The sequence below is a fragment of the Musca autumnalis genome, unplaced genomic scaffold (assembly GCF_047663935.1).
Source record: "Musca autumnalis isolate F117 unplaced genomic scaffold, ASM4766393v1 scaffold_4, whole genome shotgun sequence".
NCBI lineage: Eukaryota > Metazoa > Arthropoda > Insecta > Diptera > Muscidae > Musca > Musca autumnalis.
This window is the reverse complement of record NW_027411977.1, coordinates 182190064-182207756: the sequence shown is the minus strand read 5'-3', so window position 1 is coordinate 182207756 and position 17693 is coordinate 182190064. Positions and strand designations below refer to the sequence as shown.

Genomic DNA, 17693 nt, shown 5'->3' with positions numbered 1-17693 from the left:
CTTATGGCAAAACTCGTCACGCTATGATACAGGGATATGAGGATGCAAAAAATTCATAACCCTAATGTACACAGCGGACTTTACCGTCGCAAGAGTGGAACTGAAAGACGGTAAGCAGTTCATTATTGCCTCTACATGGTCCACATGAGAGAAGATCCACTAAACGAGGTCTCGAGCATTATGAGGGTCATTCAACACCACGACACCATAATTATTGACTGTAACGCCAACGCAAGACATACATATCATGTAGGGCAGCACTGAAATTAATGGCAGAGGTGTCAGTCTTAGATTTCTTAAATACTAACAATCTTACCATATAAAATATAGGTACTAACCAAACTTTTGTATTTCCAAGCTCGGATAACTTTAGGGGGTGGCAGGAGGTCATTTGAATTTTGCTATCGGTTATTACGTCGAATCGTACGAGGAGAAAAAATTTCTCAACATTTTCTTTTTTGTTTTCAAACTCAAAGAACAACAACATAGTCGATGGTCAGGCTAGTCGATGGTCAGACTACTTCCGAGCAAAAATTCGGATCCGTTAGTCATTACGTAACCCATTACAAAGTAATGTAAACAAGCTTCTTTTCGCATTACAAGTAATCCGAAAAGTAATGGGTTACTTCTTAAAAAATTTACAACGCAAACATACTTACTTTACTCCTCACTAAGTAATGAAGATGGTGGCACAGTGTGTGTGTGTCCGACTATAAATCCTAGGGTTGTGTGTTCAACGCTCATCGTCGGCACGCGAGTTTTTGTTAATTAAAAAATAACAGTTCGTGATGCACATGCGCACTGCACATTTAAGTTCTTAAGCAAACCTTAATACTCGCGTGCGTGGCACAGTGTGTAGTGTCTTTGGCTAGAAATCAGAGGGTTCGTGGGTTCAATTCTGGCAGACAGCGAAATAAAATAAAGTAAAATAAAATAAGAAGTGTGTGAAATTAAAAACAAATTCTCTACATCAACTGTTCCCAAAATAGATTTTTTTTCACCTTACTTTTCAACTTCTAGTGGCCACAGAATAACTAGTTATTCTAGTGGTCATAAAATAACTAGAAACTGAGTGCGACATGCCCTTGTAAAAATAATGGGGAAGAAAGGGGGTTTGTAAGTAGTTACGGCTGCCAAAAATCCCTTACAAAACATATGATTTTGGGAGGACTTTTTTTGCTGGGTTGCGAAGTTATCGAACAGGCCTATTAAAAAATGTTTTTTGAAAGCAATTTTAAAAGTTTACCCTACGTTTACAGAGAGTTCATGTATTGATAGTCAAAAATCTAAAACTTGCCAGTGTGACGTAGGCGTCCAGACAACTGCAAAAACAGTTGTAAAACTATGAATGGAAATCGTCGAATTATTTTTGTTTTCCATACACATACAGTTTGACAACAAATGTATTGCAAATGCCAAAATTGTAAAAAAAATCAAATTAATTGTTCGCCTATGGCAACAAATCTGTTGCGGTTGGTCCTCAAAACAATATTCCGTCGAAATATACAAAGTTAATTTGCAATTTATAACAAATACAGACTAAAATAAGAATTACCTACTAATTTTAGGTGACAATAAACGTATTGCAAAGGGAAAAGTAGTACTATAAAACTAAACATTTTTGAAAATTTGTGTAGTCATTATGCATTTTCATGACTTTTGCGGCTACACGCAAAAAAACGGCCTCTCTAACATATGTCCCAAACATATTTTGCAGCAAACATATGTTTATACGTTTGCAACAGTCCCAAACATAATATACGTTTGGGTCTGCAAACAAATATATGTTTGGGTGCAAACATATATATGTTTGGGTGCTAAGATATTTATGTTTGGTTGCTAAGATATTTATGTTTGGGGTTCTTTAATTTGAATTTTACTGACGAGTATCTCAGCTTTGGTTGGATGCGCTTCAACAATGAGTTGGGGGTATCCCAATTTCCAATTTATAGCATTTTATTTCCATGTCATATATTTCTGCTTCTGTTGGACACATTCCAAGGAGAGAGCTTGATAATGAAACTAAACCATCTGAGCTTTCAATTAATACAAAATGTGGTAAAATATCAGAGTTATTGCAAAAGACGCTAAGCTATCCATTCTAGAAGAATGCTTAGATACAACTTTTAAAGTATCATGCACGCTGACGAGCTCGAAGAACACTATCCACCATCGTTGAAGTCCAAGCTCTCAAATCTACGTAAACACTCAAGAAAAGCTCAGCTAACAAAGCGGCAGCCATACAAGGATAAGTTTAAGGAGTACAAAAAGCTATAGTCAGAACTAAAAAGGAATCCTGGATTGAATTCCGTGGATCGCTAGATAGTAACAAAGATACAGCAGACTAAGTAAAGTTATGGCAAGGGAACATAAAAATCCCACTTATATAAAGAGAAACGACGACACCTAGTCGGAAAACTTTGCCGATTCTCTTGAAATTATTCGTACACATTGAAGCCGATAAGATAATAAGTCCGATAAAGTTACATGAGTTATTAATCTTGGGACCAGATGATGTTATACCAAAAAATGGTACACAGCCCTGAGAACATAACTAGCCCTTGGCTAGTACACATATACAGTAGATGTCTGTACCTCAACTACGTAGCAATATGTTGGAGACAGGCGACAATTGTCTTCATACCCAAAGCAGGAAAACATAATCACGAAATTGCTAAACACTTTAGACTTTTTCATTTCTGCTTAAATCGCTCTAAAGGCTAGAGAAAAGATGAAGAACTCAAATATCATATTATCTATTCAACATGCTAACCTTAAATTTCGCTGGACACAAACAGCCCTACACGAAATGGTTGGAACTATTGTGTAGTATTTGTAGCACAAACAATACACTTTATCCGCCTTCTGGATATAGAAGACGGCTTTAACAACGTCAGCACCTCGGGAATATAACAAGATCGAAATAATTTTGGAGTAAAACCATTCATCAGGATAACCACCATGCTGTAGAGTCATTAATGCCACACTGGGAAATAGCATGCTGTCAAAGCACGTAAATCGAGGAACTCCACAGGTATGGGTCATGTCGCCACTGCTTTGGCCCCTTGTCGTCCTAAGCAAAGTTGATCACATGGGGAGTAAGGTGGCTGCTTATGCGGACGATGTGGTAATACTCGTCTCTGGTTTATTTCCGTCCATGCTGAGTGACATCATGAACGAAGCCCTAAAATCACTGGATACTTGGGCCACAAGAAGTGGCCTGGGGATGAATCCAGAGAAAACTGAGTTGGTGCTATTCACTGCAAAAACCAAATATGCAATCCCCAATCTACCACGACTACCAGCTCAAGAAATACCCATGTCAGATAACGTCAAATACCTAGGCGTTGTCCTAGACTCAAAACTGCAAACATATGTAACATGGAACATCGTGCTTATAAAACAACCGTTGCATACTACTTGAAACTAAAATGGTGTTATGAAGGTACTCTAGCTTAACTTGACCAATTTTCAGTCGCACTAGTATGGTGGCCAACAGATGGAATGAATACAATACAGTGATGCATTAGAGTGGTTTTAAACAATCGATGTCGGTTTTTTAGCGGCAACCCCTAGATTCTTAAAGTTTGATCACAATTGGAATATATTAACACGTGCCAATGGGGCCTCCAAGTTTCCATGGTAATTTGTATGGGGCCGAAGGTGAATTTTTATGAATTTGCTCTAAAGGCCACATTTATTGTCCAATATATGAGAATTTTTTACCAGTTCATTGTTGTGGCTAGAAAAGATGCAATAAAAATGCAAGCCATTGCAAAATATCCCAGTTCTGGAACAGACCAAAAAAGTATTTATTATTTGTGCAAAACAAAAATATTACACAAATTACACTGTGCAACAAAATACATTTTTTTTTTAAATGATGGGAAAAACCGATTACATTATGAAAGTAGAGGTAAAAATATGAGACACGTGTATCGGCGTTTTTAAAGTTTACGTCGGAAAGTAACCAAAATAGGCGGGGCAAGTTCCGCCCATTTTTAAATTTTTCTAAATATTCGAGTTTAGATATCTCGGAATCCTTGCATTTCAGGTATATAGTGTCTTTGGCAGCTTTACTAAGGAGGGTGTGGGAAATATTTTTGTTAAAATTTTTAACCCTCATGCGGTTCAACAAAGGGGTCTTTTTGTCCTTTTTTCGAAAATCTTTCAAAAACTCATTAAAAATGTGATCGTATCAAATCCGAATATTCTACAAAATTGTTCGCCATAAAATTTTACTATAGGTCTCAGAATACACCAAATATGTAACTCTTGTCCAATCGCTAGGAATCTCTAAAAATGAAAAACACGTTTTAGGGTTAAAGTCGGACTTCATCTGAGTTTATTCAAAATTGTCCCACAAAACATAATTGTATGGAGATGATGTCAGAGACAAAAGTGTTCTTCGTCAAATTTCACCATAGGTCACCAAAGAAATGAAATGTCTATTTACATTCTATAGCATGAAAATATCAGTATCAATTTTGCTGAAAAAACATGAAAATATTTCCCAATTTTTTTGGTGAACATTTTTTCCTTCTTTTTTCTAGTTGATACATGGAAGTAATATAAAACTTGGTTATAGGTGAAAAGTGTCAAAGGATGAAAAATTCTACACAAAATTTTACTATGAGTTTCAAAATAAACCATAGTAACCAATGGCTTATCCTAACTACGGAATTTAAGTTGAAAGTATTAAAAATACGCAATTTTGGCATGTCCTATCTGGGTTTTTTTATATTTATCAAATATATATTCACCACAAATGCTTGTAAAGCTGTTTAAATTGAACGCATAACATCTTCTGTATGAATTTATAACGAAAAACCATCAATAAGATATTTATATTTTTCAATCACAACGACAATCTGTATGAAAATTGGAAAATATGGCCCTAAAACCTATATATCAAAAACAAATGCTGCTAAGAATGTTATATGTTATGGTTACAGATTTCTTTTATTCAGAGACTCATAACGAAATTTCATTTGGAACATTTCTTTCTTTTACAATATTCCCAAAAAGTAAAGGATTCTGCTAGATTTTGATCCAGTATGGAATTATGTAAAATTAACAGTCCAAAATTAAAACATATAATTTCATCCTAATATATATAAATTTGTAATCTAATTTTTTTAATGAAATAGTGTAAATAGATTTATGGTTTATTCTGAAACTCATAGTGAAATTTTGTGTAGAATTTTTCATCCTTTGACACTTTTCACCTATAACCAAGTTTTTTATTACTTCCATGTATCAACTTGAAAAAAGAAAGAAAAAATTTTCATCAATAAAATTGGGAAATATTTTCATGTTTTTTCAGCAAAATTGATACTGATATTTTCATGCTATAGAATGTAAATAGACATTTCATTTCTTTGGTGACCTATGGTGAAATTTGACGAAGAATATATTTGTCTCTGACATCATCTCTCTAAAATTATGTTTTGTGGGACAATTTTGAATAAACTCAGATGAAGTCCGACTTTAACCCTAAAACGCGTTTTTCATTTTTAGAGATTCCTAGCGATTAGACAAGAGTTACATATTTGGTGTATTCTGAGACCTATAGTAAAATTTTATGGCGAACATTTGTAGAATATTCGGATTTGATACGATCACATTTTAATGAGTTTTTGAAAGATTTTCGAAAAAAAGGACAAAAAAGACCCCTTTGTTGAACCGCATGAGGGTTAAAATTTTTAACAAAAATATTTCCCACACCCTCCTTAGTAAAGTTGCCAAAGACACTATATACCTGAAATGCAAGGATTCCAAGATATCTAAACTCGAATATTTCGAAAAATTTCAAAATGGGCGGAACTTGCCCCGCCTTTTGTGGTTACTTTCCGACGTAAACTTTAAAAACGCCGATACACGTGTCTCATATTTTTAGCTCTACTTTCATAATGTACTCGATTTTCCTTGTCATTTTTTTGTTGTCGCACAGTGTTATGAAATTCCTTCATTAAATTCAGTCGCAACTATTGTTGTTGTAACAGTGTTTTGTATTATACGTTTGTATGTTCTTTCTTCTGTACATTCTTTCTTCAGTTACAGGAACATGGTCGCTTCGATGGGATTTAACCACAGATCCACTAGAGTAAGTTGAGTAGATTTGGCGTGACAGATGAAAAGGTACCGTGTGCTGTGCGGGCCTGTGCCGCATGCAGGGCAGATGTTTTGCACATTGCCGTCGATCCCTGCCCAATAGAAGTTTATACGGCTGCACTTTCCCGAGCATAGTTGAGGCAAAACTACTCTGGTTTGTCGTACCAGCTGACGCTTCTCAGCTGCGATTGATGGGGGATGTGCTCCGAGTACCGCATTCAAACTGTAGCTACTTAGGCATGAATGCTATTCATTAGATCAAATGGAAAAAAAATAGCGGTTAGGAAAACAAAAAAAATGTTGCGTCACCCTAGTATACAACATTTAAAATACATAAATTGGGAAGTACCTTTATAAGGGGTATATCAAAATATGAATATATACATATATGGGAGGGTTTCTACCCATTCTTCTTCTTTATTTGCCTATTCGTTTTACGAATTTATGGCGATCAGTGCAATTACATAAAATATATTACATTATATTAAGTGATTATATGTATTTATAAGTTGTTTATTATTTCAGCAAAAGATTGTCGATTTCTGCACCTGCTGAGTAGAGTTGAGGCATCATTTATGCCGGTCCATTCCTGAATATTGTTAATCCAAGACTTCTCTTTTCTTCCCCTGGACTGTCTGCCTTCTATTCTGCATCGGATGATGTTTTGGAGTAGTTTGTATTTGCTGTTTCGCATGATGTGTCCAAGATATGCTGTTTTTCGTTTCTTTATTGTACGTATAAGCTCTTTTTCTTGGTGTATTCTTTCTACCCATTGAGAATACGAAATACCAAGTATAGTTTACCTTTCAATCTGAGATTACACGAAATTACTTTTTCTTTCTTTTCTTTGAGTAGTGGGAATATAAATATTTGTATGATTTTTTTTTTTTTTTTTTTGCCTTATGGCTTCAAGTATTTTCGTAACTATAGGATTATTTCATATATATAAAGTTTCATACACACAGAGAAGTGATAACATACATATGTATATGCAATATAATGTAATTCATTTTAATAGGCCCGATGGCTTGAGTTATTGCTTTTGCTGTACGAAAACTAAGCTGAAATTTTTCGTGGACTTTCCTGGCCACTTGGAATCTTAAACGTGAGATTACAGCTAATTCAGTTAGAAAATGTGGGTAAAACCTTCAAAATACCGAAAATCGGGAGTTACCGGGGCTGTATCAAAACGAGGACCTGTACTGACAAATTTCTGGGGAAAAGTTTTGTAGCCCCAAATATCAGCAATTTCGGTATGGTAATGAGGCAAAAAGCTAACCTTTCAAACGTGAACTTGCACTGGCAAATTTCTGGAAATAACTTTTGTAGCTCCAAAGAAGACTAGGTACCAATTTTCAGGAATTTCTGTGTGATAATGAGGGTAAAAGCTTGAAAATACCAAAAATCGGGCAATACTGTTCTATGGGGGCTATATCAAAACGTGGGCCTGTAATGACAAATTTCTGGGGCAATGTTTTGTAGCCCCTAGGAAGATCACCCATAAAATTTCAGCGATTTCGGTTTGAGGCTAAAATTTAACAAATACCGAAAATCGGGAGGTACCTTTCGATGGGGGCTATATCAATATGCCAATATATTGAAAAAAATTTAGCCCCAAAGAAGAATAAATGCCAAAGAAGAATAAATATCAAATTTCAGCCATTTAGAAAGATATATTGGGGGATATTTCAAAATGAGCACCGGTGTAGCCAATTTTCAATACCAAACATGCTAACGGAATGACAAAGTCAAGTAAATCCACCATATTATGGTAGGCAATGCAACTGGTCTTGGGTATCACCGTGGTGCAATGATATGCACATCTGCCTTGCACGCTGAAGGTCATGGGTTCGATTCCCCGGCCAGGCAACATCAAATTTTCAACTGTGGCAAAATACCCCTCAGTATTGCAGGCGATATTTCCTGAGTATTTCAGCCATGTAAAACTTCTCCACAAGTGGCGTCTTATAGAGTTGGGTAATATAGTTCCTAGTTCATTGTACTAGTTCCAAAACGTATGGTTAACATTATGAAATATAAAGTGTGATATCAAGTATACGCAGTCTGTTCAAAGCAAAATGTGGGCCATTGGAACTGCAAAGTGAACTAGATAGTTCCAAATAGGTTCTTTGGTACAACACTAGTGTCTTAAGAGACGCCTTTCGGACTCGGCGACAAACAATGGGCCCCATATCATTGAGCTAATATGAATCGGGATGCAATCATTGATGTGAGAGAAGTCTCCCTTGTCCCGTCTGGGATGTTTGTGAAACAATTATAATACAACTCGGCAATACATATAAATTTTTTGAAGCACAATTTGAGTTAAAAGTACTTTGAGATGTTTACATTAAAATGCCTAAACATTATAAAATCTTCTTGTTTATATCTTATTGTTTATATCATATTTCTTAACTAATAAACATGCCAAAATGTACAATAATTATAAAACAGGCGACAGTCGTTCGTGCTGAAATGATAATTATTTTTTTCATTTTCCTTTTTAAGCAATTGATATTCTATTTGAATGCTCACTGAATAATGAACACAGTTTCACATAAAAATAAATATTTTGCAAAACAATTATTAGAAGTACATAATAAACATGTTATTCTGATAAGAAAGTGACTCACCCGCACTTACTTGCCAAACAAAAAATCAATCGCAATGACAAAAACAGTAATATAAAACAATGTTATTTATCTACATAACCAATCTCTATTTATTGGAAAACGCGTTATAATTTCGGTTCTAAGATCTTTCGTCACATTCAATTAACAATAATTCACAAATTAAATAATTGTTTATCGTGGAGTGATTATTTTGGAAAGTTGTTGCTAACTCAACAAAGCTTTATGTTTGATACATATGTACAATGTACATACATATACTTAAGTCCATTGTATTATTGCAATATTTTAAAAGTTTTGATTAATGATCTACATTTCATTAAAAATACACCGAAATGTTATCTTTTTCTTGCGTCGACGAATTGATGCCACAAGTCACGTATACACTAATGATAACAACTAAGAATTTGCGATTATAACTTCTGTAATTTTTATATTAAATAAGTTTGTTCAAAAACCGTTACTTTCTTAGTAAGATCAACTTTTTCCTTGGCATGTCAACTATAAACGATGATAGGGTCAGCTAATCCAACTTAATTCGTCCATTCGCCCATCTCTAGTTTCTAGCAACATTCTCTCCCCGAAATGACTGAAATTGGTATTTAGTCTACTTTGAGTTTTTGATACACTCCGGTTCATCTGAATAGAACCAACCAATATTTGCTTCCTTCATCGGATGTGGTAAGCAAGTAGTGGTTGGTTCTATTCAGATGAACCGGAGTGTATATCCCCAATAGAACGGTACCGCTCCACTTTCTTGTATTTCAATGTTTTAGCATCATTATCACACCGAAATGGCTGAAACTTACTATTTAGTTTTCTTCGGCTCTAAACTTTTCCCCAGAAATTTGTCAGTACAGGTTTACGTTTTGATATAGTCCACATAGACCGTACCGCCCGATTTTCAGGCGGTATAGGTATATAATGTGTTAAAAATGCGAAATATTGCATGTCATTTATCAAGAGGCAATAACACTTCAATTTTGGTGATTTTGTGATTTCATTTCCTGGAAATAAAAAAAAAACAGGAAACCCCAAAACCCTATATAGCCACTTAAACGGTACCGCTCGATTTTAGGTCTTTTCAAGGTCTTAGCCTCTTTATCACACAGAAATGGCTGAAATTTGGCATCCTTGGGGCTTCTTCCTCCTGGAAGGTCCACGTTTTGTGAAATTTTCAAGGTTCGAGATTCATTATCACACCGAAATGGCTTAAACTTAGTATAAGTTTTTTTGAGGCTATACAAATTTTCCCAGAAATTTGGGGTAGGGATATAAACTATTTCTACAGGGAAGTGCTGATATAGGTCTTCGGTTTGGTGCAGCCCTCATAGAATGATAACACCCGGTTTTCGATATTTTTACTTTTTTAGCCAGCTGATATTTAGTAGGGGTATAAAGCATGTCTTTAGGGAATTGTCGGTATAGTTCCTCATTTTGATTTTCTGTATTTTGTAGGATTTTCCCACATTATCGAACCAACATCGCTTTAATTGGTATTTAGTCTTTGCTAGGATTATAAAATATTCCCACCATGAATTTTCTGTACTGAACCACGATTTAATAGAGTCCCCATATAATGGTACCGCATGATTTTCGGCATTCCCACTGAAAATTGTGGCTATAGATGCAAGTTTTAAAATAGCTCCCGATTATCGGCATTTTTGGACATTTAAGGTTACAAAAGATCAGAATATTTTTGCTTCTTTAAGGGAAAATTTAGCTATTTCCAACCAAAATTGCTGTAATTCGCAATTTAAGGCTTCTTAAGTTAAAAACTTATCCACCGTGGTGCCTTGCACGCTGAAGGTCGTGGCAAAATACCCCTCAGTAATGTTGGCCACATTTCCTGAGTATTTCAGCTATGTAAAAATTCTCTACAAGTGGTGTCTTAAGACACGCCGTTCGGCGATAAGCAGTAGGTCACATATCATTGAGGTAATATGAATCGGGTACACTCATTGATATGAGAGAAGTCTCCCTTGTCCTGTATGGGATGTTTGTGGAACAATTATTATTATCCACAAAAATTGTAGACATACAGTGAGTCAATTAAGTATTTTGCCTCATTAGAAAATTGAAAAATTTTCCATAAATTCGTTTGAAACCATAAAATTAGTGGTCAAAAAGTCGAATATTTATGTGCAGTGTGTTTGTGGATAGTTTAGTATCCAACATCTGCAAGAAACGCTGCGAAAGGCCTAATGGTCTTCTAGATATTGACAAAAATCTATAACAACACAAAATATTTTACCTCAAAAAAGTATTTTGCCTTTTACATATTTTTTGAGAAAAATACATTTTCGTTACACGCTAAAGATTTTATAGTAATCGTTGGAGATTATCACATTATACAACTGTTTTGGCACCAGTTCCACAATCTATTATATATTTCCACATTTTGGCATAACCCCCATATAACACACAATTCCAACCGTAAAACACGGAGGAGTGATTGTTATGGTATGGGGTTGTATAAGCGCTGAGGGAATCTTGTCTTTATCGAATAAATTATGGGTAAGATGTGTTATTTAAAAATTCTGATGGATAATTTGAAATTAAATAATATATAGAATATGTCTTCACCAACGTGTTTGTGAAAAAATATTCTATAAAAGTCGACGTTGCACAATGGTTCAGGAATCAATTTTCTTGGCCAAAAATCAAAATTTTGTTTTGTTAAAGATATTTAATTTCTATATAGGATTCGATAGTAAACATATTGAAACTAAGGAAACCAAAAAATTAGGCCCAAATATTGGAAGGTGTGGGCGTGGCGTGCCCCGTAGCATTTTCTCAATTTTTGGGAAATACGTCATTTTTGCAAATTTCTGGAGAAAGACGAAACTATTTCTCTGAAACTATAACAGTTATTGTGTTCCTTGTTTTTTAGTAAGGTAGGTAGGATTGTGTCCTTTAAAAATCGTTTTAGTAAATTACCGTAGCTTATACACAACATGATCTATTTTATTTTTCCTCGGGTACTAAATTTTATGAAATTCCAAATTTAGTGGACTAGAACTTTTGTGGAACAACATGGAACAGAGTTCCGTTTCCACAGAAAGATGCCCGAAAGTCTCCTTATCCAGCCCATATATACTTTTGCACCCGTCCCGTTCCGTCCGTTTAACACTTTTTTCAATTGATTGAAATTACATGGGTAAAAATGTGTGTTTTTCTATACTGTTTCCACATGAATTACAGTTTTTGACACAAATTACAACTTTTTTGAGTATATGAGTTTTTATACGAGTTATATAAGTTTTATTAAAACCCAAGGAGAATTTTTTTAATTTTTGAAAAAACTTAATTTTTTTTTTTGCAATTTTTTTTTAAATTTTTGAAAAATTTTTTTTTTGCGTTTTTTAGAATTTTTTTTTAATTTTTTTTTTTTTTTAATTATTTTGTTTGTTTGTTGGTGTTTGACCATCTTTAATACATAGGAAGATATAACAAGTAAAAAAGCGTTAAGTTCGGCCGGGCCGAACTTTTCATACCCTCCACCATAACCTATTCTGAACTAAAATGGAATAATTAGTTTTCATTCCTGTCCCCAACTTTAAGTGGGTACGTTAAAATGTCAGATAATGTACATAAAATGCTTCATTCGGGAGGCCCTTTTTATGGTGCATATATCTAACTATGTATGTTGGTGGGCTAGAAATTGGGAGGTACCGTTATAAAGGGGTTATAATAAAATATGGACCTATGTTGACAGTTTTTGATGGGAGCCTTTAATGTCAAATAACTCCTAATTCGGTTAAAAATTGCAGCTAGAATCCTCAAAATACCGAAAATCGGTACATAACGTGGGAACTTCAAATGTCATTAACAGCTAGTTCGGAGGTATGTGGGCTATACAAAAATATGAACAATTTTTGTTCAAATTCTCAAAATACCGAAAATCGGGAGGTACAGTTATATGGGGCTATACCAAAACATGGACCTATGTTCATAATTTTTTCGAATATAAGTTTTTTGGTCAGTAAGAACCCTAAATATCAAATTATAGCTAATTCGGTCTAGAAATGTGACTTAAAACGTCAAAATACCTGAAATCAGGCGGTAACGTTATATGGGGGCTATTCTAAAACATGGACCTATGTCCACTAGTTATATAAGTTTACTGACATTTAAGATCCCTAAATGTACCGTTATATGGGGGCTATACAAAAACGTGAACTATGTCCACAACTTTTGTTATATAAGTTTATTGACACTTGAAAATGTAGCTAAAAACGTCAAAATACCGTAAATCGGGGGTTACCGTTATATGGGGGCTATACGAAAACGTGGACCTATGTCCACAAGTTTTCTTATATAAGTTTATTGACACTTAAGAACCCTAAATGTCAAATTATAGCTAAATCGGTCTGAAAATGTAGCTAAAACGTCAAAATACCGTAAATCGGGGGTTACCGTTATGCGAGGGCTATACCAAAACGTAGACCTATGTCCACAACATTTGTTATATAAGTATATTGACACTTAAGAACCCTAAATGTCAAATTATAGCAACATCGGTCTGAAAATGTAGCTAAAAACTTGAAAATACCGTAAATCAGGGGGTACCGTTATATGGGGGCTATACCAAAACGTAGACCTATGTCCACAACTTTTGTTATATAAGTTTACTGACACTTAAGAACCCTAAATGTCAAATTACAGCTACATCGGTCTGAAAATGTAGCTAAAAACGTCAAAATACCGTAAATCGGGGGGTACCGTTATTTGGGAAAGAGAGCAATGGTGTTTCTGAAAAAAAATAAAGGAAAATCATAATGGAAAGCAGAATGTAGAGGTTTTTTAGGATATGTTTTCGGAGAGGATGACTAATTTGGTAATTGGCCGCGTTATTGTTCCTCTTTGTGTGAGGACATCTGCTACTCGTACCCGATGGTCGACACCCTGATATACTTTCGTCACACTCCCTAGGCGCCGCGACATTGATTTCAGGCGTTTTCCATTTGTGTCGTTTCTGCAGTTCCCTTAAATATTCATTTTTCCAGCGGATACAAAATTGTTGGTGAATGGCTTTTAGTCTCCGCCAGCGATTTCGTATGGATACGCTTTCCTCTTCGATTTCCGGTTCTATGGGTGTCAGGATAGCTGTACCAATCAAAAAATGACCAGGTGTCAGTGCAACGAGGTCTGATGGGCTAGGAGATATTGGAGATAGTGGCCTGGAATTTAGGCAAGCTTCTATTTTTGATAATAAAGTTTGGAATTCCTCGAACGTATATTTGTGTGATCCTGCTGTTTTCTTGAAGTGTTGTTTGAAACTTTTCACCCCCGCCTCCCATAAACCTCCCATGTGAGGAGCGCCCGGTGGAATAAAGTGCCAGGAGATGTTTTGATGGGAGTATGTGGAGGTGAGAGCTTTGTGAGAGGATTGGATAAATTCTTTTGCGAGGATACGGGAGGCCCCAACGAATGTTATTCCGTTGTCGGAATGCAAGTGAAGAGGACAGCCCCGTCTGGAAACGAAGCGGCTGAAAGCAGCCAGGAAAGCCGGTGTAGACAAATCGGAAGTTGCCTCGAGGTGGATTGCTTTAGTGGAAAAGCAGACGAAAACGCAAGTATATCCTTTAGTTACTCTACAGCGTCGCCCGGCATAGCTTTTTATTTCAAATGGCCCGGCAAAGTCTAGACCTGTGTGTGTGAATGGTCGAGAATAACTGCACCTTTCTGGTGGTAAAGCTGCCATTAACTGTTTTTGGCATTTTCGCTTGTATAAGATACACGGATGACATTTATGAATAGTAGTTTTTATTAAGTTTTGAACCTTTGGTATCCAATATTGGCTGCGAACCAAACGAAGTACCAGTTGGTTACCGCCATGAAGAGTAATTTTGTGGACAAATGAAACGAAAAGGGTTGAATATTGACACTTATACGGGACAATAATAGGATGTCTTTCGTTAAACGGAAGACTAGGAGAGGCCTCCAAACGACCACACACTCTCATCAGTCCATCTGAATCCATAAAAGGATTCAAATTCAATAGCTTACTTTTCGAGGACAAAGCCTGTCCGATTAGAAGCGCTGCATATTCGGTTGGATATTCTGCTTTTTGACTTATGCGTACTAACTGCTTTCGAACGTAAGACATTTCACTTGGTGAAATTAAACTAGTTTCTTTTCTTTGGTAATTACCTTTGTGCTTTGGATGCGTAGCTTGGATAAAACGATATACGTACGCCATAATCCGCATGGCTTTGGAAAAGCAGGAAAATCTTTTCAGAACATCTTCGTATTGGTCGAAATAGGAAAAATGAACCTGCAAGGATTTTCTCTCTAGCCCGATTTCAGGATCAATATATGGAGTGGATTTGGGCCAAAATTCGGTCGGTTTAGATAGCCAGCTCGGTCCCTTCCACCATAGAGAACTATCGATTAAATCTTTTGGATATACACCTCTGCTAGCTAGATCCGCTGGATTAAACATGGACTCAACGTGGAACCATTGAGAAGGCTCAATCACTTGGACTATTTTGGACACTCTGTTTGCCACAAAGGTATTCCAAAAACAAGGTGGTTTTGCCAACCAGGACAACACTATTGTGGAATCTGTCCAGCAAAACACAGAATAATTTTGTAAGTCAAATTTAGGAAGAATATTGTCTATCATCTCTGCCAACATCACTGCCCCGCAAAGTTCCAGTCTTGGAATGGAAAGAGTCTTTATGGGGGAAACTTTTGTTTTGGAGGAGATCAAGCTAGTATAAATTTGATGTTGGTGAAGGACTCGGACATAAACGGCAGCAGCATATGCTTTTTCTGAGGCATCGGAAAAACCGTGGAATTGTACCTCAGCATCTGGAGTAAAATGGACCCATCTAGGAATTCGAATTTCGTTTATAAAGGGATATTGACCACGAAATGTTTTCCACAAGTGCAGAGGTTCGACTGATATTTCCTGGTCCCATTCAGTCTTTTCCATCCAAATGTTTTGCATTATCATTTTGGCTAATATGATTACCGGTGCTAGCCAACCTGCGGGATCAAACAGTCTAGAAATCTGTGACAAAACAGCCCTCTTAGTGAATCCCCCATCAGCGGAAAGCGTTGTAGTGGAGAAGAAAAAATCGTCCGAACGGGCATTCCAACGGATTCCTAAGGTTTTTACCATACTGCAATCATCAAAGTTCAGGAAATCTGAATGTAACAAGTCCTCAGGATTTGTAGAATTTTCTTGGAGTTAGAAGTCCATTTTCGCATGGAGAATCCCGCTGAAGACAATGCTTTGATTAGCTCATCCCTGGCTTGAATGGCTGACTGGATATCATGTGCCCCTACCAGTGCGTCGTCGACATACATTGAGGACCTCAAAATCTTAGAAGCAATAGGGAAAGTGCTTTGGATATCATGTGCTAGTTGCATCATTGTCCTTATTGCCAGCTCAAAATCTTGTATTGGATCGTCTGGACTTTGACGAAACAAGATTCGTTGAAAGGAAGTGTGATCAGAATTCACACGGATTTGTCGATACATTTTTTGTATGTCTCCATTGAAGACGTATCGATAAAAACGCCAGTTAAGAATCAGAATAGTTAAGTCGTTTTGTAATACAGGACCGGTATACAGAATGTCATTCAGGCTAAGGCCGTTTGACGAAGGACAAGAAGCATTGAATACCACTCGAACTTTCGTGGTAGTACTGTCAGGCTTTATCACCGCATGATGGGGTAGATAGAAACAAGACGTGTTCAACAGAGGACCATTTTGTTGTATGGGAGACACATGCTTCAATGTTATGTATTCATTAATATTATTATCATAATCTTTCTTAAGTTGTGGGTCACGTAAGAGACGACACTCGTTACTAAGAAATTGAGACATTGCGCTATTTCGCGAATAACCCAAGCTGGTAAGTGGTGAGTATTCCTCTTTAAATGGAAGAGACACCACATATCTTCCCTCTTCATTGCGAGTCGTCGACTTTTGATATAGATCCTCACAGAATCGGTCGGATTTGGACAAAATTTGTTTGGATGGAATATTCTCCACCTCCCAAAAACGTGAAATCTCTTTGTCAACAGAGATTTCACAGAAGTACGAGACACGAGTTGAGAATGAGCTGATGGTTTGGTTCGGAACTGGTCCAGTTAGGATCCAGCCGAAGACTGTTTCTTGAGCCATTAGGGACCCACAGATTCCATGCTTACAACCTGACAACATTATGGAAGGCAGCACATCAGCAACTAAGAGCATGTCGATTTTTGAGCTTTCGTAAAATCGTGAATCTGCCAGCTCAAGATCAGGAAGATTGGAAACAATGTCCATGCTTAACGTTGTAGAAGGGAGATTGTTCGAGAGATGGGGAACAACTAATGCGGAAAGGTGCAGTTGAAAATGTTCGTCGGTATTGGAACCCATTGTGAGTTGACATTCCTTCTGCACATCGGCTGACACCGAATTGTTCAGACCTGATATCTTTGCCGCGGTTCGTTTAGATGGGAGCTTTAAAAGGTTAAACATCTTTTCAGATATAAATGTCCCCTCTGAACCAGAATCAATTAGCGCCCGTACCGTATAATCAACGTTGCAGTATAAGATTTTCACTAGTGCTGTTCCTAGCAAGACGCCTTTGGAATTTAAGGCAAAACAATTCTGAATTACGCCTTTAGATTTTTGAGTGGACTGTATTGAAGTTGAGGTTCGTGGAGTAAAAGGTGCTGCAGAAGAGCTGGGAGATGAACTTCTAGGATGCTGGTGGTTGATGCTATCCGTATCCTTATGTAAGAGAGTGTTGTGGCGCCTGTTGCATTTAAAACAGGAATTCTTGCTTTTACAACTTCTTAGTAAATGTGAGCTAGAGAAGCAATTGAGGCATAGGTTATGACTTTTAATTTCTGCTAACCTTTGGTTGTAGTTCATGTTCAGAAACTTGGGACATTTTCTTATTATGTGGAGATCGTTTGGACAAAGTTTGCACTTAGGCTTGGA

General features: G+C 36.4%; 1 protein-coding gene across 1 annotated transcript; it reads right to left on the bottom strand.

Annotated features, from left to right (window-relative positions):
- Nucleotides 1-15893: 15893 nt before the first annotated feature.
- LOC141403175 (uncharacterized) lies at nucleotides 15894-16886 on the bottom strand. Its single transcript, XM_073985350.1, has one exon. The coding sequence runs from the start codon at nucleotides 16884-16886 to the stop codon at nucleotides 15894-15896; it is 993 nt and encodes a 330-aa protein (XP_073841451.1).
- Nucleotides 16887-17693: the final 807 nt, after the last annotated feature.